This window comes from Pagrus major, chromosome 12 (genome assembly GCF_040436345.1).
Source record: "Pagrus major chromosome 12, Pma_NU_1.0".
Classification (NCBI taxonomy): Eukaryota; Metazoa; Chordata; class Actinopteri; order Spariformes; family Sparidae; genus Pagrus; species Pagrus major.
Window position 1 is genome coordinate 17908172 of NC_133226.1, and position 26222 is coordinate 17934393.

Here is a 26222-nt window from a genome sequence, read left to right on the forward strand (position 1 = left end):
CATATGACATGCTGCTGCGCTGCAGTGGCAATGTGTTATAGACTTCAGGCATCACTTTAAGTCTGGGTCAGTGGGTCAACCACAGGTTTTTCTTCACCTGGAATCAAGAGTTATACTTCAGAGTGATTCAGTTTTTCACTGAAATGGCCTCAGTTATACCACAAGTTATACATTAAAAAATTGTATTTAAATAATCAAACTGGGAGAGAATAAACACTGCAGTTCTCATGTAGTCTCTGGTGGCACTAATGTCTTTTTACAGAGAGCTTCTAACATTCAACATTATTTGTTTTCTAATTATTCTTTATCACAAGATTTTTTTAAAAATTACCCAAGCCTGTTAGAATAATATAATTATATAATAATTAAAAAATAATATATATTTTCAGTTTGGTTTTTTTATTAATACTTTGCTTTTTATTTCAATTTTCTTTTGACATTTTTGTCAACATGTCATAGTGCTCTGAGCAGAAAAAAAGAAAGAAAATCAGACGTCCAAATCAGATGAGGTCAAAGTCCTTCGAATAGCCAGATTAATTAGTTGACAGTTGTGGGCTGATGTTTGATTGGCTTGTGCAGACAGAGAGCAGAAAGCCGAAGGCCACGCTCACCAGGGAATCATTAAAACATTCCACTGTAGTCGTGTAGTTTTACAAGAGGAGATTTTTAAATCATGTTACCATGACTTAGGTATCCTCAAAATAATGCAGGAGAAACTGGATTCAAAGGAATTAACATCTTCTCACAGTAAAATGGTAAAGTTAGCCTATTAAAGACACATTAAAAACCCAATAAATGGCAAAAACCCAAAGGAGCACAATAAACATTACACTAATTAGGTGATCACCAGTACAAAGATTCTGATGATGCTGAAGCTGGGAGAATACTATAGATGCTCTGCTTTCAATTAATGCAGTGCACATGCAGAGTATTCTCAAAGAGAAAATTAAATCAAAAAGCACACGATACACAATTTCTTTTTGAGAGTGCTCTCCACTTGACATTCGAATGGCCGTGAACACTTTACAGTGCTGATTACAATTCTAATGGAAAAATAACAATAATGAATCCTTTCAAATTCAAATTACTCAAAAAAACAGTCATCTTTTAGAATCCAAATGAGATATAAGCTAAGATCACTGACATTTGCATTCAGCCAACACTTGTCTTTCCACAGTGCCCACTTCAATGTTAGTGATGTATTTTACATCATAATGTCAGAGTAGAGCATCCTTCCCTCTATTGATGTATACAACTGATATATGATCTCATTTACGTAAACCTATCTATTTTGGGTTATGTAACGCTAAAACAATCAATCATTTTACATGAAAAATGGTTAAAAATGTGAAGGGTTTCGCTCGTGGCGGTAGAAGAGTTGTCACCCGACTCGGCAGTTCCCTTCAGCTATTTGAACTTGAGCTTATTTCATCTCACCAATTTTGGTTTCACGGTCTGCAACTACACTGTTACGACTCAGTCTCACTGCTCTCATCAGCTTTGTTTCCACTTGAGAAACACGGTCGTTTCACCCTAAAACATCATGGTACGCGCCAGGTATTTTTCAGGAGCTGTGGAGACCAAAACAGAGCAAAAGGGAGTGTAAATATCAGAATTATATTGTTTAGGTTTCATTATTCCAAATGACTGAATGTTGCTCTGTATCTTCTGAATATAAAAAAGAGCAATGTTGTGCAATAACGCCTTTATAAGGCTATAATAGGTCAATGTTGTGTTTATAGCTGGTTGTGCTGTGCCCATGTTGTGTGAAAAAAGAAAGAAAATAGTCTGCAGAGAACCGCACTAATTTAATTTCAAAAGCTTTTGTTATTTGTGCAGAGGCTGCAGAGACTGAAGGACAGTTATAGTGGAAAAGCAAGTGAAAATCTGGTCAAAACCTCCATGTGCACAAAACTTATCTGAACTAAAACATTTGAGTTAAAACTGCTGTGGCACTGTTGCTGACATCACCTACAGTTAATAACTGGCATTTGAGAAAGTGTGTCAGAGATTATACTGTCTCAGTGGCGCCAGCATAACGGAATAAACCTCAGCGAGTTTATCAAGAGTTTGTAAATGGTTATCAACAGAAATAGATCAAATGACTTGTATAAATTGTGCATCTGAAAATCCTCCACAAGCCAAAGTCATTACACTGTGGTGTAAACTATCCTGCTTTCTGCAGGGTGAGGGGGTGGGAGAGAGCATGCCACAGATATGTTCAAATTCGCACTTATCATACGTATGATTGTACACCATATGTCATATACCTTCAAAATACATGTATATAAGCTGACTTTCATGTCCTCTGGGCGAGACAACTGCTAAGTGAGAGACCACTGTTTGAGGCAATGTTTTCACATTTAAACTGTGAAACCAGTGACAATAAAGTGTTTTGTGTGCCTATAGACCATAAGACTAAGAGAGTGTTTTCTATTCCTGTTACTGGAGGCCCCCTGCACTGCATAATTTAGAGGCTGCTATCACGGAAATGTTTTCAACAACAACAAAAAAAAAAAAACGGTAAACTATCGTTGCGTTTTGGCCGTTCGTCCAAATGTCAGTGGCGTTTCAGGGGCCTGAAAACTTCGGAAACCGGATTCCAGAATGTAATCCTTTGAAGACGCTAGGCCTACTGTCACCGTGTAAACTAGAAATACATAGGTCCTGTGAAAACTGTGACGTCACGGCTGTGCATGCATAATACGTTCTCAGTCAAATAGCCATGCGCGAGTAAGAGGACACCAATAACAACAATGGCAGGCCACTGAGCTGTGTTTCGTGTTTGTGCGCAGTTACACTGCCAACTACTGGCCTGGCATGCATACTACAGCGTTTTTGGTCGTTTTTGATGAGGCATACGTATTGGGATCATCTTCAAAAGGATTTCATCTGAATGCAGAACATTTTTAAAATGCAAAGGAACAAAGTTGCTGTTTTTAGCGAGACCTATGTCATGTTAACGTGACCAAAGATGTTTCCCTGCCCCAGCACGAAACTGATTCAAATGATCAGCTCATCATGAAGCTCTGCCGACACCTGATAACGAACCCTTTTATTTGAATCAGGTGGTTTATCAGAAATGCACATTGCAACACCTATTCTGGCGAGTGGACTGGCATTTTTCCTAAATCAGATACATGCACCGCAACATTGATTACATTTGATCTGATCTGTCTTTGAAAGCGGCAGGAAAAGAATGACAACACACACAAGAATGTTCCTCTCAATATTCTTTAGAACAATTACTTTTCTTGTGGTATAAATGCTCACAAAGCTGGCAAATAAGCATATTAAGCCTGAGACTTGATATTAAAACATGTGATGTAGGAATTTAATTTAAGGGGATACAAATTCAGCCGCGATGACGCAGAGGACCTTTTATTATTGGCACAGAAGAACAATTAGCTCCTTTAGCAAATCACACTTCTCATAATTTGTAATTCCAGAAGCTTCATGTCCGTCTCTTATGCTGCTGGCAACCAGCAATTTTAATTAGCACTGATTTTGCATTCATGGCACAATAACACGCATGTGTAAAATTATCCAAACCGAAAGGTGACTGAAACAATTAAAGCTTGAAGCAATTAAAGAGTAACTCACTTGGACTTTAATGTAATAATTGAAAAATGTCCTCACCCAACAGCAGCACTATGCCTGCCTGTGCCGGTGCATGGTGAAAATTAATTTCCAGTAGCCCCTGATTCCACAGGAGCCACAATCGCCTCAAATGCCTCGATGACCCATCGCACTGATGATCATATATCACCAGTGACTGCTTAATTATAAGGACGCCATTTCAACCGTGTAGGGTGCACTGTATCTTCATGCATATCTATCAGGACAGAGATAAGAATAGTAGTCCCCCTTTCACATTGGGTGGGTTTGGGAATATTAAACCAACCCCGGGCATATGCTCAATTATAAGAAATGAGCCAGACTGAATTAAAAACGAAATGTTTTCTATTCATGTTGGTTTTTCAGTCATTTATTTTGTTGTGGTGGCTGGCTAACTGGTGTATTCAGCATAATGTCCAGATAGTCAGTGAAACATGTCTAATTTCCATTTTCTGTTGTCCTACTGACACTCAGTTCTCAGGCAATAGATGATTATGTTCTGTAACGTGGCATATGAAAGGCTCTGAAATGCCAGCCTTTATTGCATCTCATTTTGGTAAAATACTACCTGTCCTCCCTGTGAACTCAAACATGCCATTTGTTTGAAAAATTCTCAACAGTACCACACACAATATGACTGATTGCAGTTTCCTCTGAACTCCATATTCAAATTCCCTTTGCATTATATCATTCCCAGTACTGATGAGAATGGAATGCAATTATATCTCACCTATAATTCTTTTCTTCCCCCAAAAACTTTCTACATTGCATCGGGCATTGTGCATCATGGATGGTTTCTGGTGTAGAGGTTGCGCTGAGAGGAGAAAATTGCTTTTTCTCTGTGATCTGTCTTAGCTGTGGGATGGGGCTTTGTTTAAGGGCTGCTTCAGTATATCTCAGAGGTCTGATCAAACCACCACTGTGACTCCTTTCTGGAGGCAAACTGCCTGGTGTTAGATGTTAATAATTCCATGAATCACATTATTTCTTTTTTTTTTTTCCCCCTCCGATTCTTTCTACAGAGCTGTAAAAGTTCTTTCTGAAATGGTTTAAATTCTATCAATCATCTTTACCTCCGATAGTAATAGATTTATTACTTTGCGTGAGTGTGTCTGAGAGTGTAGGTTTCATATTTCCTAGAACACGGCCTCTAATGTTCCCATTTTTGCAAATGAATGATGAAGAAAAGATAGCAGCACAAGTACTACGTTTTACTTATCGACACAGAGTCTGAGGCTGCGGTTAGACAGTGACAGACGGCAGTGAACTGCAATGAAGTACTTTGCTGATACTGAAATATAGAATACTTCCTTTCCAATGATTTACAATTACAGCTCGGCTCCTGCCAGAACATCCCTCAAAAGGTACAAATCAAAAAGGGCAGAGCAGAGACTAAAAGCGGCTTGGCAAACAGCCAGAGACAACAAAATAAAATCCTTGCAATAGTTTCTAAAGAGCGAGTGTGATCATTTTGTTGACACAATGCAAATCAACCTTTTCAGATGAAAGCCTCAAGGCAGGGAGCAGTACATGTTGTAAGTTAAAATTCAGCAAAATCTTGCAACAGTATTGCTAGGTTAGATCACGAAGGAGGCATGACTCCATTACAGACCATGGCATAGAGTGAGCCATACAAAGAAAACAAGGGTAATTTGGTCAAAGGGACACAGTGCCATTTACTCTGTAAACCTAGATTCACTTTTTGATTTGTAAAATATGACCAAACTGGAACAAATTCATATTTCTTTCTATTATAGGTACCCCGGGTAGTTTTGGAAATGAAATTTGAACTCAGAAATGTAATATTTACAGTATTAACAAGGAAATAATCGAAACTCAGAAATATGTTTTTTTCCATTACTGAATAAAGAAGCCGTCCTCAGAGTATAATAAGGTCCAGAACACAGTTTGAAGTTAGAAAAGTGTCAGGGTCCGCCAAATATATACAAAGTAAAATAGTATGAAATTGTGTTGTCCTTTGAGGTCAGTTTGTTCATTCAGTTTTTTCAGTCATGAAAACGAAGACTTTACTTTCTGTTTAAGCATGAAAAATGAAACTTTTGCCCCAAAGCTAGTGCACCTTTAGAGGTTCCATATTGGGGAAAGTGAGATTCCCATATCTTTTTGCATTATAAAGCAGGTCTAGGCGTTACACAAATACTATGAAAGTATCAAAATGCTTAATCTACGGTGAAAAGCACACAGCCCATATCCAGAAACTGTGCCTTCAAACAAGCCACCTGGACTTCTGTATGGTTTTGAGATGACAAAGATACGGTCCCCGCCGTAAGCCACACCCGTTGCATGGCTGTCATTGCAAAAACACCAGCAGAGCTGATGTGGAAACATGTTATGCAGGTGCCTGCTCAGGCCTGTGAGAGCTAAACAATCAGAGCAGGGGGAAGGGACCTTAAAGAGACATGCACTAACGGAGCGTTAAAACAGAGGGTGAATAGAGGTGCTGCAGCAATGGACAATATAATAAAAATAATGCCTTCATTGGGATGTATTGTAGTGCACTCTATACAAGCCTGTGCAGACTACTTGAGGCATTAAATGAAACGTGTCCACATTACCATTGCTAAATATAATTATCAACCAAATTGTAAAATAACACACCTTGCTCTTAAGTGTCATAACTCTTCAACACGCCTCACAATCAAACCATTAAACTGCATGTGACAGATAGTAAGTGCCTATGTGTACTCATACAATCACCCAAACTCCTATGAGTTTTTTCTTCTTTCAAAGGCAGTTTCTGAAGTATGTTAATGTATTATACAAAAGCTGTTAATTAAAACTAATTTTCTAACTGTCAGAAACCAGATGTGTCAGGAAGGTGTCTTGAAAAGGGATAATCAGGGTATAAAGCTTTGAGATGTAAGGTATGTGTGATCACTTGTGAAGAACGGATTGCGGGGAATTCAATCTAAATTTAGGCATTTATAATTGTCACTGTAACATCACAGCGTCAAAAATATTATGCATCACCAGGAGGATGCAGTCATGAATACATCTACCTGCTATATAATTAGAATAGTAGACAAGACCATGTCATGTTTTAATAATAATAGAGACATATATTTCATTTAAAGCAATTTGAAAATAATAAAAAACACTGTCTGTGTTAACTCATTTGAACTTTTACACAAACAACTTCACGGTGAAGGCCTTGATTTAGGCATTTGAAAATAAAATTGCAAGGACAGAGGATGGCCATGGAATGTGTGAAATAAATGCTTCCTTTTGGGGAGTAAACATGTCAAATCTACAGTGCATTCATTGTCAAGACCGATGTATTGCTTCCAAATGTCAACTTCACTTCTGTTGTTGCAAGCCTTGACACCTTGACCCTTTTTAATATATATATATACACACACACACACACACACACACATACAGTATATATACATATACATATGTATATATATATGTATGTATGTATGTATGTATGTATGTATGTATATATATCGCTTTGTTATAGCAGGTGTACTGCACCATAACACTGGTTGCCAACCGCCATACAACAGACAAAGAAGAAGCAAAAGCTGCAGTAACAGTTAACAGTTAACTAGCTAGTGTGTGGCACGGATCTGTTGTGTGGCTCTGCTCATTGATTTACTACTGCTGTTCAAAATCAGATCGAAACAACAGACATTTATGGTAACATGGACTCTCTCTCCACCTCCCTACACTGGTATAAAAAATGTTACTCATTTGACAAAAAAACGACAAAACACACAATAGACAAATAAAGAATTAATTTGACTGACTTTAACTTTCTATATATGTACCGCAATAAGATAGTTATGATGAATTTTTTTGGCCAACATTAATCGTCAATCAGTGAAAATCTGATATCGTGGCATCCCTAAAATACACATACACTGTAAAAATAACATTTCTTACATTGAAACAGACAATGTCAAATATACAGTCAAACACACATGTCATTTTTACATTGTGTTAAAAATGATGTGACTGTGTCATGTGACAGAGAGACAGTGAAGGGGAAGGACAGCGAAAAGCAGGGAGAGTTGGCAAAATGATTGCTTGAGTGAGTGAGAAACTGACAGCTCAATGCCAGAAGAATAGAGTGCTCACACTTCAGTCTGGGCCAGAACTGACAGCATCAGACGTCGTGATGTTCACTCAAAGAGCCATGAGACACCTCGGGGCCACGAGGCCAAACCAGCACACCTTCTGTCCCGATCCGACTGCCTCGATATGCTTCCCCTCTGCTTTCCCTCCTTCTTTGCCTTTTATACACTCATGTCTATTTTCACGAGATAAAATAAAGACAACTCCCTACAAACATGGTCATGCAGTTGTTGTGCACCTGCATGAATGTATAGAACTATGGTTAAAGCAGCTTTAATCAATATTGTAATCAAACAATAGTAAATGTTGTTTACAAAACAATAGCAAAAGTAATGTGTTCAAAATTATGAAGGTTGAGTATTCCATGAAAATGAAGTTTTAAATGCGATACACAGTTAGTCACATCTTGAGCCTACCATGTTCATGCAGCAACATAAGTGGAGTGGTTCTTTGTTGTAATTTTAAAGGTAGCTTGTGGGCCAGTCCCGTTTTGTTTTTTTGCACTCTACTAGCTGACACACAAAGAGACTGAGGTGTCTTTCATCAAAGATACGAGTTGAAGATGAGAGTGTTTCTGGAGCAGAAAAGAGACATCAGTGTCCAATTATAAAAACGAAAGAGAATGTAGAGCTGAGGACAGTGAGACGCAAGCAGGAAAGGGAGAAAGAGGACAGCAATAATTGTTATTTATTACAGTAAATATAATAACATCATAGTTAAGTAATCCAATAGCAAACACAACAAAGTGAAAATCAATCTTGTTTGAGAGCCAGAGGTTTGGGTTTATCTCAGCATCGAGTCTAAGCTAAGCTTCATGTCTTTGGAACGACAACAAAAGACGCAATTTCAAGAGATGGAAAAAAATGAACAACAATGAAATGGAAACAATAAAACAAGAACACACTGTAGAAATATATTAGAATATAAATATCTAAAAAAAATAGTAATAAAATAAATCAAATAAAATGCAACCAGCATAAAAACTCTGAGAGATAACATAGAGAATGGAGACTGGATTTCTTCCACACGGGTGGATCTATAGATCAGATCAATATATCTGACACAATGCTCTGCGTGTCAGTGTTGAGGAGTAGGGTATATACATATAAGTCCATGTTAGGTAAGGGGGAACACTGTATATGTATGTGTGTGTGTATATATATATATATATATATATATATATATATATATATATATATATATATATATACATATATATGCACATACATATACATATATAACTATATATTAGGTTCAACTGAGTAAAAACCTTGAAATTGAAAGCTTAGAAACATGTTTAAGGGCCCATTGTTTAAGTGCAATAGCAGTTAATTAAATTGGCCACAGTCAAGTTTTTCACTTAAATGTATCATTAAGAAGTGAATGTTGGTTGCACAATGTGGTGGCTATGGAATAATAACACCATTGGCATTTAGATTGCTTCCCTTTAAACCTCACTTTCACCATGCAATTCTGCCTGCCACCAGTCACGAAATTTCCCAGGAAAATAAAAGCTGACTGGCGATTCCGTGAGGCTGGCAGCCTGTCACCATTTCTATCTGCTTTCACGTTTCCATTATAAACTAAATGAATGAATAAACTTTTGGTTTGTCCTGAAGTGTTGGTTGTTGCGACTCTAAAGAAAACAGAAACTATTCATTTCACTTTGCAACAGTGGCACCACCCACAATACGACTTGGAAATGCTAAGGGGGAAGAAGATGTTCTTTACCACTAAATTCAATTATATTTATGTACTAGTGCGTCGGTGTTGAGAAACCAAGTTTGCAGTTTCATTCATTTTTCCTTTGTAAACTTGGTGCTGCATTTTAGACCAGTTAAAGTTAAAAGGGATCTAGCCTATAGAGTGGCAGACATGAGTGATTGTTTGAAAGTTTTGAATTATGGAAATACTTTTAATCTGAAAGAAATTTGCACAGACTATTTGCAAATTAAAATGAATAGGCCTTTTTCACTGAGGACATTTTGACATACCGCATTAACAAAAAGCAATCAAGTCATAGGTCTGCTTTGAACAAAAGGCCTATCTAAAAAAAATGTCATTGCCAGTGGAGTTCATACAATTCATACCAGGTAATACACTGATAGAAAAGATTATGATTTTGAACATAACGCTTCTCACAAACCCATCGTTTGCGCCTTTTTCAGTGAAAGGAGGGTCATGGGGTCAAGAGTGAAAGTAAACCGGCTGTAAAAGAATGAAAATAGAAAAGGTGCAAGTGCATTCATTTATCTGAAGCTATGTCCATGAATCATGAAAACAGATATGAACCTAAGTTCAGCTGAAAGTTTAGAACAATTAGTATTGCTTTTTGCTTTTGTCTCGTCACTTTCAGTGAAAAGTTGATCCGGGATTCTCAGTTAAGATACCTTGACAACACAGCTTGTCACAAATATTTCTTGGCAGGCTTAATTGCTTTTTAATGACAGTGTGTCAGATGAATTTGAGAGTAAATTTGTGAATACACTATTTAGAGAAACAAAATGTTTAAAGGCGCAATATGTAAGAATTGGCGACTTGTTGAATTGATATTCAAACCAGCATAGCAGCGTATCACCAGAGAAACAATTCTAGCTCGTTCCCATGAGCTAATTATCTCAGTTAGCCCTGCAGCTAGCAGTCCACACTGGGAGCTTGGAGGACAGGTGGACTGTTGGTGTTAACACTGCTCAGAAGCTTTGGACTGGGACAAACTGTGGCTAGCTGGTTAGCATGCTAGTTCAGATTTCAAACTTCAGTGTCAATTTTGCACCGAAAGAGATATAAACCAAAAACCAAAAATAAAAATGTACAAACAACGGTGATTTTCATTCATAATTTTTACTTCATCTTTATATGTTTCTACGGCATACCAATGAAAGTGTCTTACACAACCCTTCAAATAAAGTGTCACCAAAATTGTCTTGAGGATGTGCAAGGAGAAGTTGGGGCTGCGAGCCAGAGCGCAGAGGGGATTTGAAGGAACACGGAGGTGGATAGAATGAGGAGATGGTTCACGGAGACGGGGGGAGAGACAGAAATAGACAAGGTGGTGGGATGTGCTAGGAGAGGTGAGGCAGGAAAAGTCAGTCAGCAACAGAATAGGTGTGAAGCCTGAGACTTGACGACTGAAAAGTTGGAATTCAGGGAGAAAGTTGAGGGGTGAAGTGATGAGAACAGAGACTGGGAGAGGACAGAGCTGTAAGAACGCAGCCAGGAGTATTCACAATAAGTTAACAAGAAGAGGTGCAACATTTGACAACCATGAAGGTGAGATGATGTTACCGAATACATGTTTTTCTTTTTTTAAACGCAAGCAGAGAAAGAGGATAGTCAATTGGTGCCCATATACAGAACAAAAATATATAGGTAAGTTATCAGATGTAGAGTTTAACCATCAGTTTCAAAGCGATGGCAAATCACTATATACCAGAAAAACTGGATTTAGAAAGGACCCAGCTTTCCCACCGATCACTGCCTGACCAGCTTTCTACTCCACCTGCTAACAGTAAGTAATTGCATGCTTTGAAAATATTGACACTCCTCACAGCATCCCATCAGCAAGAACTACTGTTATATACCAAGAGGCACATCAATATGTTAGCTGTGCAGCTGGAGCGCTGCCTTCGCCAGACTGGTGTGACATTTGAAGATCATGACCTCCAAACCAGACTTCTTGTCTGAAAAGTCTTTACTCTCTCAGTCACTGCATCAGTACAAGTAGCTCCAAGGCTTCCTGTGAAAAAGCCTTTGATCAGATGGGTGGACAAACACTATGAGAGAACACCACTCGGGATAGACAGATTATCTGGCCAGCATACAGCCTTTTTCTGATTATCGGTATCGGTATTTTTTACCTGTATGTCCTGCCCATGACACAGATTTGTATTTTTTACTGCAAATGTATATCGGTTCCAAATATTGGTTTTCAGTCTCCTTGATCACTAATAACCGTTATCAGTATCAGTTGATCCCTAATGAGTGAGTCCATGCTTATCTAAAGTGTATTTTCACACCAAGGGGTCTTAACATACAGTATGTAACAACAAAATAAGATTAACAAGAGCTTCAGAACATTAAACTCTAACAGACTGGTCATCAGGTTTGCCAGCTATAAGTGGTGGAATGCCACTTTAAAGACAGAAATCAGAGGGAAAGGCCTGGTCATACTGCTGTTTTAAATGGCAGAACTCTGTGGTGAAATCCATTCATTTCAATGGAAATGCTCTGACTATTGGATTTGTTTGCGAGGGCAAAATAGGTACATGGACATTTGTCGCAACCATGTTCAACATAGGAGAACTCTGAAACACAATTTCACGCTGTTGACCAATAGCGAGTCGTCTTCAAAGTGTTGACCTTTGGGAAACGGAAAGCCGGTGTGACCAAAATGGAGGAAGCTATCGAAGCGAACTGCTCTTCAAAAGATGAATAGTTTGCGGTTGTGAGACAGGAGTCCAGGGTGCAAATACAAAGCTTTGTTTCTTTCTCCTTGAACTATCTACAACCCCGAGAAAAAAATGCCAGTGGGGAGTAAATGCCACTTTACATTTACAGAACAGTAGAAACGCGAGTATTCCCTCTGTCACCAAAAATCATGGATTACATTTGCCTTGCCACTTTCTGGTGTGACCTTAACTAACCTCAACAAAAATTAATCGGACAACCACCAAACGGGAAGATCTAGAAATGTTCCACATTATCCAGTTGTGACACCACAATGTAGGACACTTCTTGCTTCTTGTGTCAAACTGCTGTTATGACGCTCAATGCAAAGGCCACACGTTATACTGCGAAAGACCACATAAAGGCCATCACACTTGCCCGCAAAAGAGTGTCACGAATACTGTGTTCCTATACGCATTTGCCACGCATTCACATGTGCTTCCGTGTACATACACAACCATGTTTCTTAGGTTCAGGTGTTCATAACTTACCATGACTGAGATGTGCAGCAGATGCATGTGTTCATGTAGGACATGAGCAGGCTCCCGGGCTGTGGGTTGTGTTGTCTGGGCTAAAAGCTCAGACTCAGTCATGGACACATGGAAATACAGCGTCCCATTTTCCAGCCACTGTTGCTTCCAGTGCACCTGAGAAATATCTTCTACCGTACCAGACATCTCTGAAGAGTACAAAGAGAGAGAAAAAGAGAAACAGTTTGTGAGATCAACATGTAATCCCTGAGAAAATTACATTTAAACTGTGTATGAAGTGCACACTTTTCCACACCTTGTTATGTGAAGATTTTAAGGGGGGAAAAAACAGAAGATATATACCAGAGTTCGCATCTGACTGTTGGGTTATGCATTAGTATTCGAGTGCAGTGCTCTCGCAAAAAACAACACTGTGCTGCAACGAGAGGCCCTGAACTCTTGAATAGCTGGACACACATCTTAGGCTGTCATAATGTTATGCATTTGTGCAGCGGGCTCGGTTAAGAATTACTGTCAAGCTATTGCAATGACTAGCTGCTTTGATGAAATCTTTATGTTGACAACTTTTTCACCCACGGCATTAGTCAGAGATTTGTCCAAATTCGAAATTAATAAGTGACAAGCATCACAAATGTTCCAGCCATCACAATCAATACAGCACTTCAATTCCAGACAAAGTGAGTCACAGATGGGAAAGACTTATTTCTGCTAATGATCCATTTATTTACGCTCCTCTCTTCTGTCTGGCAATAAAACATGGACACAAAAAGTCTACAATTGGAAAGACAATGGATTCATGAAACTCGATTAAGTTCACATGTCCAACGCAGTTGTAGAAATGCTGTCTCGCAATTCAATGCCCTCCTATTATCTGCATAAATCGTCCTACATTTTCTACCAATATAAAACCATTAGCTCCAGGCCAGCACTGGCATTAAGTATCAAACATCAAAGGAAAGCTGCAAACATTTAAAAGCAAAGGAGAGAGCAAAAATGTGCAAAACGAGAAAAAAAATATAAAAAAACAAACCCAATTGCAATTTATGGGGCAATGGGGAAAAGGAGATGGAAAAAGAGCAGTGGGATCACCAGTTTATCTCGATATGGATCACAGCACAAGAATCTAATACTATCAAGTGGGAGTGGTTGCTCAGTAGAGGAGTACTGAGAAGCCTCAGGGAGCCTCAGATTGCGAGGCTTGATACTGTATTTGTCATGTGGCTGGGTGACAAGGCCATAGACATCTGCTGACATCCCCTATCAGCGGCAGGTAGCAAATGACAAATGGCTTTCGGTGCAGCTGGTTATTAACCCACTGACTCTGGGTCAGAGGACATGGACAGCAGGGGAGGGTTATGTGAGCGATGCTCAAAAGTGCCATGGCCCCTCAGATGCAGAGAGGGAGCATGCAGACCAAACAGACAGAACTCATTAGGTAAGCTATATAGGCTTCATATCATAATGGTCTATTAACAAGTAGGTACCATTACTTTAATATGGGTAATGTAGGGATGCACAAATTATTTTTTTTCCTTATGCTGATTATCTTTTTAAAGCAACATTATGTAGAAATTGGTATTTGTGCGATTTGGCAACCAACTTTTTCTAAGTACAACACCAGTGTCGTATGAAGAAATCCCAGGTTTCTCTAACGGTATTAGCAGATGTTATATTAGATGAGATAACTAGCTACCCCCAGCTACAGTTAGCAGCAGTTAGCAGTTATTTTAGCAATGAGTAAAGCTATCTGTCAATCAGGAAACTCTCACAGAGAGTTGAGGCGGAGCAGCCGGAAGACATCAGAGGGAATACCAGAAAACATTTTCTCCGTAAAATATGATCCAGTTTCAGCGACATAGTCGATGGTGTGTGACATAGTGCCATAAAGCGTGAAACGCCTCTCCGGGGAGATCCTTCCTGCCAACCCAAGTTACATAGTGCAAGTACAAGCGATCGGGATGCAGAGTGGGACAGAGTGAGACAGACACCATTCACCGTAGTGCAAGTCAGTGTACCATCAACATTACTTTGAAACTGTTATTTTAAGGTAAAAATAGTTATATAATGGTGCTTTAATTAATCTATTAATTAGGCTGTAAATGTCAAAATAATGAAAAAGTCCATGGGGGTGTCTTCAAATTGTCTGTCCAACAGTCCCAAAGTCAAAGACATTAAATTTACAACTGATATAAAATAGAGGTTCTGTAGGTCTTTCTGTTAGTAGACAAAAATGTCCCCACCCTTTGGCAGCCACAGTTTTCGGGGAGTAGGTGCTGATTATATGATTAATCAATACTTTTTTTGATTATCAAATCATTGATTTTTTCGGCATTAAGACACAAGTTCACATTAAGTTAAATCTAACAATACACCCTCTGAAAGTAAACTTGAAACACCCTCCCTCCCGCACAGTCATAGTGTTCTACTTTTGCTGACCGCAGCTTATGATAAAATTTTGTGGAGTGTGAAATTCTTAAATGCCATAACTGCTGGCTATTCAACTCTTTATGTTTAATCCGCGGGCTGAAGACACAGTGCTTGACCTTTCACCTTGACGAGAGCTAGAGCTTTGTCTGCTGGGCCAACAGTGAGGTGCCTGCCGCCATCTGTTACTGTTTTAAACACAGCTTATCAGGCTCCTGTCAAATTTTACCTTGGAACTTTGCTCGCATGCTTTGTGTGCATTTCAGACGGCTTTAAATAACTCCGATTATGCACAACACTGACACTTAGTTTTGATCCAAATTAAAAATGATCTTCATGTGAGGAACTGAGAGGCGGTTGTCGCAGTAATAGAAGAAATCACATGCAGGATGGATGGACAGTAATAGAGTTTCTAGGGCTGTTGCCTACCTTTTGTGCAATTGTTATGTAGATGAGGAAGCTCAGTAAGCATGCTATTTAAAGACAAAAGGATTGAGCGTGAGTGTGTGTGTGTGTCCTTGTCTTTTGTGCTATGAGGCTTGTCATTGGGCACCTAGCCAGACGTTACTGGGATATAGGTGTATGGCCTCAAGGTCTGCTTGTAATTCATTAGGAGGAACATTATTAATGTGTATATGCGCATGACTGTGAGTGTACGTGTCTACTGTATGTGTGACTAAAGCCAGTATGCTCCCAGCAAGGGTGTCAGCACCACAGTGTCAAGGACAACCCAAAGGAATGCCATAGTGAACAGTTCATAGACCCAGGAAAAATGTCTCCATTAAGCGTATTGATCACAGACGAATGGTTACACATTGTGATGCTTGGATCCTTACCGGGTATAACGGCTCATTTGAAGCACTTGTCTTTTTTCTTCTGCGTTATCAGCATTGTGAAGCTCAGCTGACATTATGACGTTATGACAAAGACATTAGTGTCATGATGAGTTGCTGTGTGGGTTTTTTTCTGTGCTTGGTGTGTGTTTTCTTTGCCTGTGTGTTTCAGAGGTGCATTTCAGAGGCTGGCCACGGTTTTCCTGGAGGGCTGGAGCTCCTGTATCTAATCAGCAGCTCGAGCTTAAATACTCTGGTCGGTTCTACTCTTGTTGCCTGATTGCTTTTCGACTCAAAACGTGGTAGATGGCTGAATCGCTCGTGTCTACTGCCTACTTGTGTTTTTGTTTCTTCTAGACCTCTCCAGCGTTGGTTACCTCTGAGCCTTGTCTCCACAAGCCACCCAGCCTCCCGCACCCCTGTCACCAGCCTCGACTACGCCTTGGACCTTCGGTGTCTTCCCCCACCAGCGTCTCCTCTCCTACCACAGCTGACGTCGCGGTGAGCTCCGCTACTACCCCAGCTAACCCACAGCCTGCGTCTACCCCCTCAAGTTTTCCCAGCGAGCCACTACTGTCTCTGCTGTCAGCCTCTCCTCCCCACCTGTGATCCACAGCCTGAGCCAGCGACTGCAACCTCTACACTACAGTTGCTCAATACATTCCTTTAAACCTGTCCCAGTCTGGTTGTCCACTCTTGGGTCCTGCAACAAACATCCACGAATCGTAACAATTATGACTGTCACATTATTAAAAACAGCTCAAATAACTAAAAAAGTGTGAGACTGGCTTTGCCAAATCATCCATGTTTCTGAATCTATAAGGAACCATGATGCTGGACACATTGTTTGGGCTCACAAAAACAAAATATGGTGTACACTTTGCATTACTGCTGAACATCTTCTATGCAGAATAGACATTTTAAATTCAAGTTCTACCTAGCAAGCAGCCATTGATGATAGTACAGCTCTTGGCAATAGCCATTTTCCAAAAAAAGGCAACAACTTCTCAGTGTTACATTTCATCTGCTGAACATTAGAAGGATGAGCTTTAAGCAAACTGGCATGTCAGGAAAAGAATCACCTCCATTACTACAGAGAAACAGACAGGACAATTTCTCGCTGGTCACAACTATCATGGTTTAGTTATTGTTTCCGGTTTTATTTTATCCTCATGTGTCATGTTGTGTTGTTTTCCCTCCCTTGTGATTGTCCAGATTAGTTTCACCTGTCCCTGATTATCCTCCTGTGTATTTGGTCCATGTGATTTCCTCCTCTCTTTGTATGTTTTCTCGCCATGTTCCCTCCTCACCTGTGTTCTATTAGTTATCACTCCCTGTGTATTTAAGTCCCTGTCTTTCTTCGCTTTCTTTGTCAGTTTGTCTGTTATGTTTTCCCCACCTCAGACCCTGTGTTCCTTGTGTTCTTGTCTGTGTTCCCAGTGCTTTCTATAGTTTTTGTGTTTTTGTTCTTCGATCTTCCCCTGCCTGCTTCTTGTGGGTTTTTTTTATCCGCCATGCCTTTTTGTTTCTTGCATTTTGGCTTTTTGGATTTTGTGCTCGGACTCCAGCTTTGTTATTGAAGCTCGCCTTTTGTTCTTTTCAACCAGCTGCGTCCTGTCTTGTATTTGGGTTCACCTTCTCTGCTCCGGTGTGACAAGTGCATGCAACACACTTCATTATCAGCCTGCGGAAGTTTCTTTTCATACCTAAAAAGAAATTAACTGAAGCAGACTGCTGTACTAAATGAAGGAATGGACAAAAAATTCATGATAACCTTTTGATGATAGGTGTCTGCTGCCAGACAAGCATAAATGTAAAGTATCCAGCGTGTAATCTACTGTAATGGAACTTGAAGGCAAAATTGTAAAAGTATAAGTTCAAACAGGGACGATAAACTACATCCTCAGGAATTCCTGCTGAATGTGCGCACATTTCAAACATCTCTCCTAGTTGTGCTTCCTTGGCGAGTTGTGAAAGCTTTCTTTATTGAGTGAGTGAATGGTTAAACTGAAAAACGGATGATTGAAATCATCGACGTTTTGGGAGCAGCCCCATCATTTTCTATTAGTTAGTGGATGAGTTAAGGATAAAACTGAGGTAGAAAAGTTCTAACAACAAAAGGGAAATTTTGGTTTACTGCCCTGTCACTTTTCATAAACAGCCAGGACAGAGATATTGAAAGGTTGGCCCAAATCCTTGATAAAACCTTCCTTCTCTACGGGTGCTGAAGTTATGAGTGAAATCTATTAAACACTCAATATCAGCAGAACTCTCATCACAAGCGCTCACTGTGTGTCTTATAACGTTTATCTTTGTCCGTTTTCTTTAATCTGCCTGTCCAGTGTTTCCCATTCATAGGCTCTACTTGGGTGGCTTCCCAGGTAAATTGAGTCCCGCCCAGGATGATAAAATCCAAATTCCACTTTTATCCCAATCAACGATGTAATTTTACAGCGCACACAGACCATCTGCCCTCCAGCCCCACCCACCTCGTCACACGAGGATCACGCAGCATGCATCAGCTCTGGCATCAGCAATTTACTTTACTGAGAAAGAAGACGGCTGGCCTCATCGTCGAGATCAAGTGCCAGGCCTTGAAGCCAGTTTTTGTAGTGGCCAAGCTGTGTAATTGCATCGTCACGTGATGCACTGGGGCCCAAAAAGACTTTTTCCTATAAGCTAACATTGTGAAAGAAGCGTCTGTAAAACAGTGGATAATTGTTTTTGAGCCTCACAGCGCCCGCAAAATGACTCGTTTTACTGTCAGAATTGGTCCAATAAAATTTGGAAAGTCTAGAAGAGCCACCCTGTTAAATTATTTTATCCCATTCAAGTTAGCTGGGTGCTAAACTAGAAGTTAGCCGGCTCGGTCAGCGGAAGTCTTGAGTGCACACGCTCTATGGCACCCCCGCCTGACAGCCACCGCCACAATTATAGTCTGATTCTGTGGGAAACACTGCTGTCCTTTACAATTTCTCATATTTTCTTCATCGTTTGCAAGGTCTGGCTAGAAGTACTGAGTTCAATTTTCAATTCTCAATGTCTTTTTCACATTCTTTAAATTCCGCCTTGAGCAAGAGTGATTTCAACTTAGCAAAGTCTGCCAGAGCTGGATATTTGATGAGACGAGGTTGCCAACAACAGAGTAGGAACACAAAGGCCCACACAGAGGACACAACCCTCACCTTTTACTCCTTGCATCCTAAATTCAGAATGGAACTGCATAAAAGATAAAGTTTTACTCTTAAAAAAACAGCCGTGTGCATCAATTCAGGAATCTTTCATTGACATTCAATCAGCTGCAGGGGAAGATCAGAGGGGTAACACAGATCTGTTGGTGGCTTTTACAGATAAATGATGACAAAATGCTGTTTTCCAAATGCAGTGTGCCACCTCTATCAAACCCAAATTACACCTAGTAATTTTAGCAGCTGCATGCTGCACACTAAAATTAAACACAGACTACCCTCATTAGCAACGCATTGTTCACTGAGCTCAGCAAACTGTTGCACTGTTCACCAAACCAATGATCAACACTTACATTTGCAAATAAAGTGACACTCTTCAGCCCCAAACCAGGTGTTTGTTTGCTTCCTTTTGTGCAGATATCCATCACAGTATTTAATTTCAGCTTGTAGAGCAGATCTGTTCCAATTGCCGTCTTGCTATTGTTTCTTTTCACAGAAGGAAGCCTTTTTTTAGCACCAAAATAATCAGTTGCTGGTTGTACAGATCAGTAGATTCCTTCCTTAGCGACCTCTGTCACTAGCAGGCCTAGCGCCTGAATTACAGCTACTGTTTAACTTGCTCCCATTGCTCTCCCTTATGCAAGAAGCATATATTGACATGTAGTTAAAAGTATAATGTTACATATCAAAAATACCTTTCATATACAAAAGGAGCCCACATATTTGACAATACATGCCAATATATTGTCATTTTGATTTTACAGATTTTATCTATTACTTAAAATATATTTTGGATGCATTCCTAGATATATTTTACGAACATAAATAGGTATAATTTTTACGACATTGGAAAAAAACTGCAATAATTGGTTGCAATATACTTTATCATGGTCCTGAGCAGTAGTTTTGTGATTTCCTGCTTTATGTTGAAAGTTTATCCTCACGTCATGTTTCACTTTCCACTTCCTGTCTCTGTCTGTTTTCCCGCCCCTTTTTCCTGTTCAGCTGTGTTCCATTAGTCAGTCATTCTGCCTGTGCTATACTGGTCAGTACTTTGTTTATTGGATTGAACTAAGTTCATTTTTTTGCTTGTGGATTACTCCTGTTTTTGTTTGTGTATATTATTCGACATATGTGATCTACATATATGGAAAAAAACATTTCCGTTGCATAACACTTGCCCTTACACAGGCCCCTGTCTTATCACTGAAGCCTTTCAACTTGCAAAAGGGAGGTTTGTGGCTCGTCCAGATTGATAATTGGCTTTTTGCTGTTCGTTGAGTCAATTGGGAGAAAATAACCACATCAACTGCACTTCTCAGAAATGACTATTATTATCATTATCGTGCACATATGGCAGGGGTAGAGGATGGGTTTTTTTGGCCACAGAGTGCAGAAAGGAGTTGTTGAAATTGTGCAGAAAAAGACCAAACTTGGTGAAATCACTCGACTTTACCACACATCAAATTCATTGTACACCGCTCATTCGCCCATTAAAAGTAAAATCTACCCGAGCACAGAAGGCACATTTTCTGTTCAAGCATTTCAGCATTTGAGTTAGTAGAGATTAGTAGTTCCTTACGCTGGAAGAGGGAAAAGACTGGTAATGATGTCATCCAGAGACAAATCCAAGAGCTGCTCCACTGATCATGAGCAACTGAAAAAAGAATTCCTCTCGCTCTGCCCATTGTGATTTTACTGGGATATGGGTATATTTTCTGAATCACAGCTGGAACTCATTTGAATAGAATGTCTCCAAAATTCTGAGCCCACAGAGTCAAAATCTAATCCTGTGTCAATGGACCATCTCCAAAACGTATTACCTGAATACATCTTCAATTCAATCCCCAATGCTCTTATTCCCAGCTAGGGAGATGGTAGTCTGTGTTTGGAGTTACTTAGTTTTTGTTCAGAGGGGGATTTTATGATTTTATGAAACTAGATACTTAACATCATAACTTCAAATTACAGCATCATCAGGCTGTGTGTTGATGATAATAGTTACTGTCAAGGTTGCGTTGCCTCAGTCTGACAGACATCAGTCCCAAATCGTACAAATTCCTGCATTTGAATACACTGTCCAGGAGCTGCCAAACACACTGTATGCATGCACATACATGCATATCCATTCTGCCCACCCACACAGCAAGACATGTTCCCAAAAGGTTGACATTCATCAGTTTTAAAGGTGATCATAGCAGTGCAGAGTCAGTGATTGTGCGTGCCTGACAGCTCCATGACAGTTTGTCAGCTCGGCAACAAGCCCGTGTCATCAACATTTACTATGATGAAAGCTGGCACCCTAAAGGCACTTTGCCGCCTGTCATTACATACGTTGCATAATGCCACCGTCTTCGACTGACTGCACGCCACGTCTCATTGCTCAGACTTCCTATAGCGTGGATGACTCGTGACGACACAATAGGCAGATGAATATTCAATAATTCATATGAGAGAATAGGGATGGATTCATTGGTTTCGAGCGTCTCCGCCCAAACCGAAAGCAAGGACAGAAAAGGAGAGGTGAGTATGTAAAAGGGAGAGACAAGCAGGCAGAGAAGGAGAGGCAGAAAGGGGAGGAGGATTTATCAGTCTGACACTCATCAAAAGTGTTCAAGAATATTAGCATACCTCCTAGACATTTAAACTCTTCCTCAAAACGTCTCTTGTCAGCTGTGACAATGGCAAATTTAACATTTTTTCACTTTTGAACTTCACACAACTGTCGGATGTCGACAGATCCTGTTTATCAGCAGCAAAACAAACCGGTTGGAGAAAATGCATCCTTCATTAGATGCTAAATGGTCCTGACGTCACACCCTCCCATTTTCAAAAGGCTAATTGTTCCATTGCCATTCATAATGACCTGATATCTATGACCCGATAGCTATGGAATATTTAGACAAATACAGGATGAGCTGAGGCATCCAGGCTTTTCCTTTTCCATTTCAAGACCTGTGCAAAACAAATGGCACCCTAATGTCTCTTCACTAATGAAATAGCTGGAATTGACATTTAGATCAATTAAAATTAACACAATTAAAAATACCTCAAGACCTCATTTTCGGAATTGTGAGTCTTATCTGTGTGTATGCATTTTTGCTGATAGGACCCGCTCCACTAACACATAAGGTGGTCGATGTTGTCAGTTGAGACGCACATTATTTGGGCAAAATTGGTGGATTTTCTTACTGTGCATTCCAAGTAAAATTTAATTGTTATCACCTGAACTCAGAGAACACACATCCAATTTGATCCCATGAGGTTCAAGAAAATATTATACAAAAAGAAATGTTCAAGTCTGCACTTAAGGCTTCTCTTCAGTTTGGTTAGAAATGCGAGCATTAGCTGATTCTAGGGCATCATTACAATATCAGCAGACATAAAAAAAAAATGCATAGCAGTAAATGCTTAGACCAACTTTCTACCTTTCACAAAAATATTGTGTGGTTACAATTTGCTGTCTGACTACAGTCCATTGTGAAGCTTAGCCCTACGTTTTTTGTGCAGTTTTAGGTATTTTTGATCAACAAGGTAATCAACAAGAGGAAAGGAGCAGCATGATTCTTCTGTGATTATTATACATTTTCCAAACTGGTACAAAATAACCTAACAGGTGCTGAATACTATGACTAAAAGTTCTCAACATCAGGCACATGAAAAGTCTGGCTTTTGTTTTCCACTTTCAGCCGGCACACATAACATGATTGTATCCATTGTCAAGCAAGATTGAAATTGTGATTTTTCTCTACAACATTATTTAAATTCAACAGCTGTCAGCAAACTCGAGGCCTTTCCACATCCAAAACTTAGAACCAAGGTTCCTGTTTTTTTGTTATATTGCATACACTTGATTGTGATAGTGTTGGTTTCACATGCGAGCACACTAAAGAACTACACATGACATGCCTATGGCCTATCGTCATCGCCAACGTGAGCTGTGTCTCCCTGATCGGTGTGTAGACAGACGTGCATCTGATGTTTGCGTGGTGTCAGTTCAATTCCAGTTCTCTTCATGATTTCTTAAAAGCCGTCACATCAATGTCAATCAAAAGTATTTGGTCATCCCCTCTGTCCATTTGCTACTGCGGCTCATTTTGTTTTGTTGCGCGCTTTCCTTTGTCTGGTTCTAATGATTGCTTGTCAGAACTTCCAGTAATATGTAAGTGTGAACCATTAAAAAAAAAAAGAAAAAAAGAAATCACACTAGAAATGAACAAAGCAATGGTTAAATTTGATCTGTTGATCTTCACCGGACCAAGGTTGTGCTGTTTAGCTCAGACTGTGGCCCAGGGCTGGTTTCACACCTGTAATTGTGGTTCAGATCACACTAAAAGGCAACAAAAATAAGCGAAAAGTCTAGTAAACTTTATCCCATTCTGCTTTGTTTCTGTGAGGTTTCATCTCTGGTTTTAATGAGTACGCATAAACACAAAGGGAGTGGCAGCATAACAATGACTTTAAAGGTCCCATATTATGAAAAACACGTTTTCTCTGGTCTCTACATATATAAACTGGTCCTCCCTGAGCCTACCAACTCCCAGAATGAGGAAAGCAAACGAGTCCTGCATGGTCACTGCAGCCCACCCACTGGTAAAACGGGGCTCATACAGGCTGTTCAGATTCAGCTCCTGTCCTTACGTAACGAAAGGAGTGATTTTCATAGGCCGAAAACACGCCCCCCTCTCCCCGGAGATATCCGAGAGGGGGGCGTTCATCCCCGAGGTGAAGGTCGGTGTGTCCGGCGGTAAGCTAGCAGTGTTTCACGATGTCCTTGCTCAGAGCTAGACACGCAAATTGCTCAGTTGTTGGTTGTAAAAATCAACGTAAGTGCCTATATTCTGTCCCAGCTACAGAAGAACAGAAGAGACAGTGGCTGCGTTTCATTTTTAAGACAACGTGCCGCTACGGTTCCTGTAAGTTTGTTTGTGTGTGCTAACCACTTCACATCGGACTGCTTCAGTAACGAGGGTCAGTACAAAGCTGGCTTTGCCTCGACACTGACCCTCGTAAAAGGACCAGTCCCAACCACACGGGACCCAGCAGCTGCACCCGAGCCACAGGTAAGTGTCGCCACGTTTTAATAGTATTTACAGTTGCCTACAAGTATGGTGATGTCAGCTTGAAATTGGCTAACTAGTTAGCTCCGCCTCGGTCCGCTATGCAATGGCGTTTGAAGCGAGTTTAATGTTAATAATATTACGGGGGAGCTTGGTTGTCACAGTAAAAAGTCTGGAAACATCTGCAGACTGGAGACAGAGACTATGCGAACGGTGTCCAAGAGTTTGGAGACTGTGTTGGAGACAAACACAGCTTTCGCTAGCTGTTTTTAGATGTTACCTGTTGCAGGTCAGTGGGGGATGGGAGCCGGGTGGTTGTGTTGGGGAGTCCTGCTGCAGCCGCAGAGTCTGTATTTTTCTGAGCCTCTCCTTCTGGGTCCGGTTCTGGGTCTGGTTCTGGGTCAAACTGGTATGGTTGAACGACAGCATCTCGGCGAGCCGTAGTGATACACCCACCGTAAACATTAGCGCATGCTACCGCTAGCGTGAGCGGCATCCTCTCCCTGAGAGGGGCGCGTAGCAGGCAAGGCAGGCGCTGACAGACGGAGCTCATTAGCATTAAAGGTGCAGCCACAGAAACAGCCTGTTCTCAGTAGAGCTCAGTAGAGCTCACTTGAGCGACTTTTAGACAGCTGACATTCAGGACCACGGATGGGTTTGGGGCAGTACATTTCGAATACAGTGTTGTTGGACCTCTGACAGCTGTGTGAAATTGATGAAAAACAGTATAATATGGGACCTTTTAAGTCCGTGTTTATAAGAATTGAACATCAAATACTGGGAATTCTGTTGAACATTAACAAAATAAGCAAAGAAGAGATGGCGCTCTCAGTATTTTTCTCCTCCATTAAGACTTTAGATATTACTGTAGATTGCCGTCATTACACTTCCTATCTCAAACAGCTCTGTAGGATCCAATTTTGTTGATTCAACACCTGTTTGACTAGATGACCTGTTTTTTTCCCCCTAACTTCTCGAAGTGCTCCCTACTCTAAAAGTGACTAAGGTGACCTTAGTCACTTTTACTGGGCACTAAACTACAGCAGTTCATGAATGAGACTAATTTGCTTCACAAGATTTAGTTTTATACCATGTTCTGTGATGAATAAATGCGGCTGCTACAACAGCACCAACTCCATGGACCTGTCATCTAAATCTGCTACTGAATTAGTCACTGACAGACTGTCCTGTACAGTGATTAATGCGTTGTATTCTAAATGTGTATGATTGCTGCTCAGCATACAATATGTGACAAAGCACGCAGTCACTGTAGTTAATATCAGTGGAGCAGGGTGAATAGATGTGGGACTGTGAGGACAACTCTGTCCTTTGAGTTCTTAGTTGGGTCCTCTGAAAGATTTCCTGCTAACGAGAGGCCCTGCCAGTGCCACTCAGGCCTTATCACTGATGTCCACACCCACGCTAGCTCCCACCGTGCTCAATCACAGCGGCAGCTGTTGGACTGCGCACTGACCACCTCCTACAGAAAACCAATCATATTTTCAGAGGCACAGCCAGTGAGCCTCCCAGCATGAAGGAGAAGGTGACTTATGACTTCAGAGCACACAACTAAGGCGTGGCAGTGACAGTATTAGGCAGTCACAGTGAGTGTTTTAAAGAAAGCAGATATTTCATCCTTTTTTCCCCCCACAATAAACAACCCAGAAGTTAAGTCCAAGTCACAGCCATAAACTGAATTTTGCTTCTGCAGAAACAGGAAAAAAAAAAAAAAATCACAACAGTTATCCACAATTATCATATTCTTATATATTCTCCAACAACAACAACAAGTGCAAAGGAAGCAATGAATTACAGGATAGCATTTGTTTTATAGATGGACTAACAGACCTCTGGGAACCTGTCGTGTCAATAGAATAAACAAATAGCCGCATGCCGTTGGTCCCACTGTGGCACAGTGGGATGGATTATCTCTCATTAGCAGTGAACACATTCTGTTGTGGGTGTCATTGTTCATGTGTCAGTGTGTGTATTTGCATGTGCACATGAGCGCATGTACTGTGTGCCTCCATTGTGGCTCAAGGTCAACTGAATTTTAAATCA

At 40.3% G+C, this 26222-nt stretch overlaps 1 protein-coding gene across 2 annotated transcripts in view; it reads right to left on the reverse strand.

Annotated features, from left to right (window-relative positions):
• The window catches only part of LOC141006338 (astrotactin-2-like), a 301384-nt gene that overhangs the window by 229277 nt on the left and 45885 nt on the right, over positions 1-26222 (reverse strand). For both annotated transcript variants that reach the window (XM_073478512.1, XM_073478513.1), the window contains exon 2: positions 12657-12844. In XM_073478512.1, coding sequence (XP_073334613.1) covers positions 12657-12844 — 188 coding nt within the window. The remainder of the gene's footprint in view (positions 1-12656; positions 12845-26222) is intronic.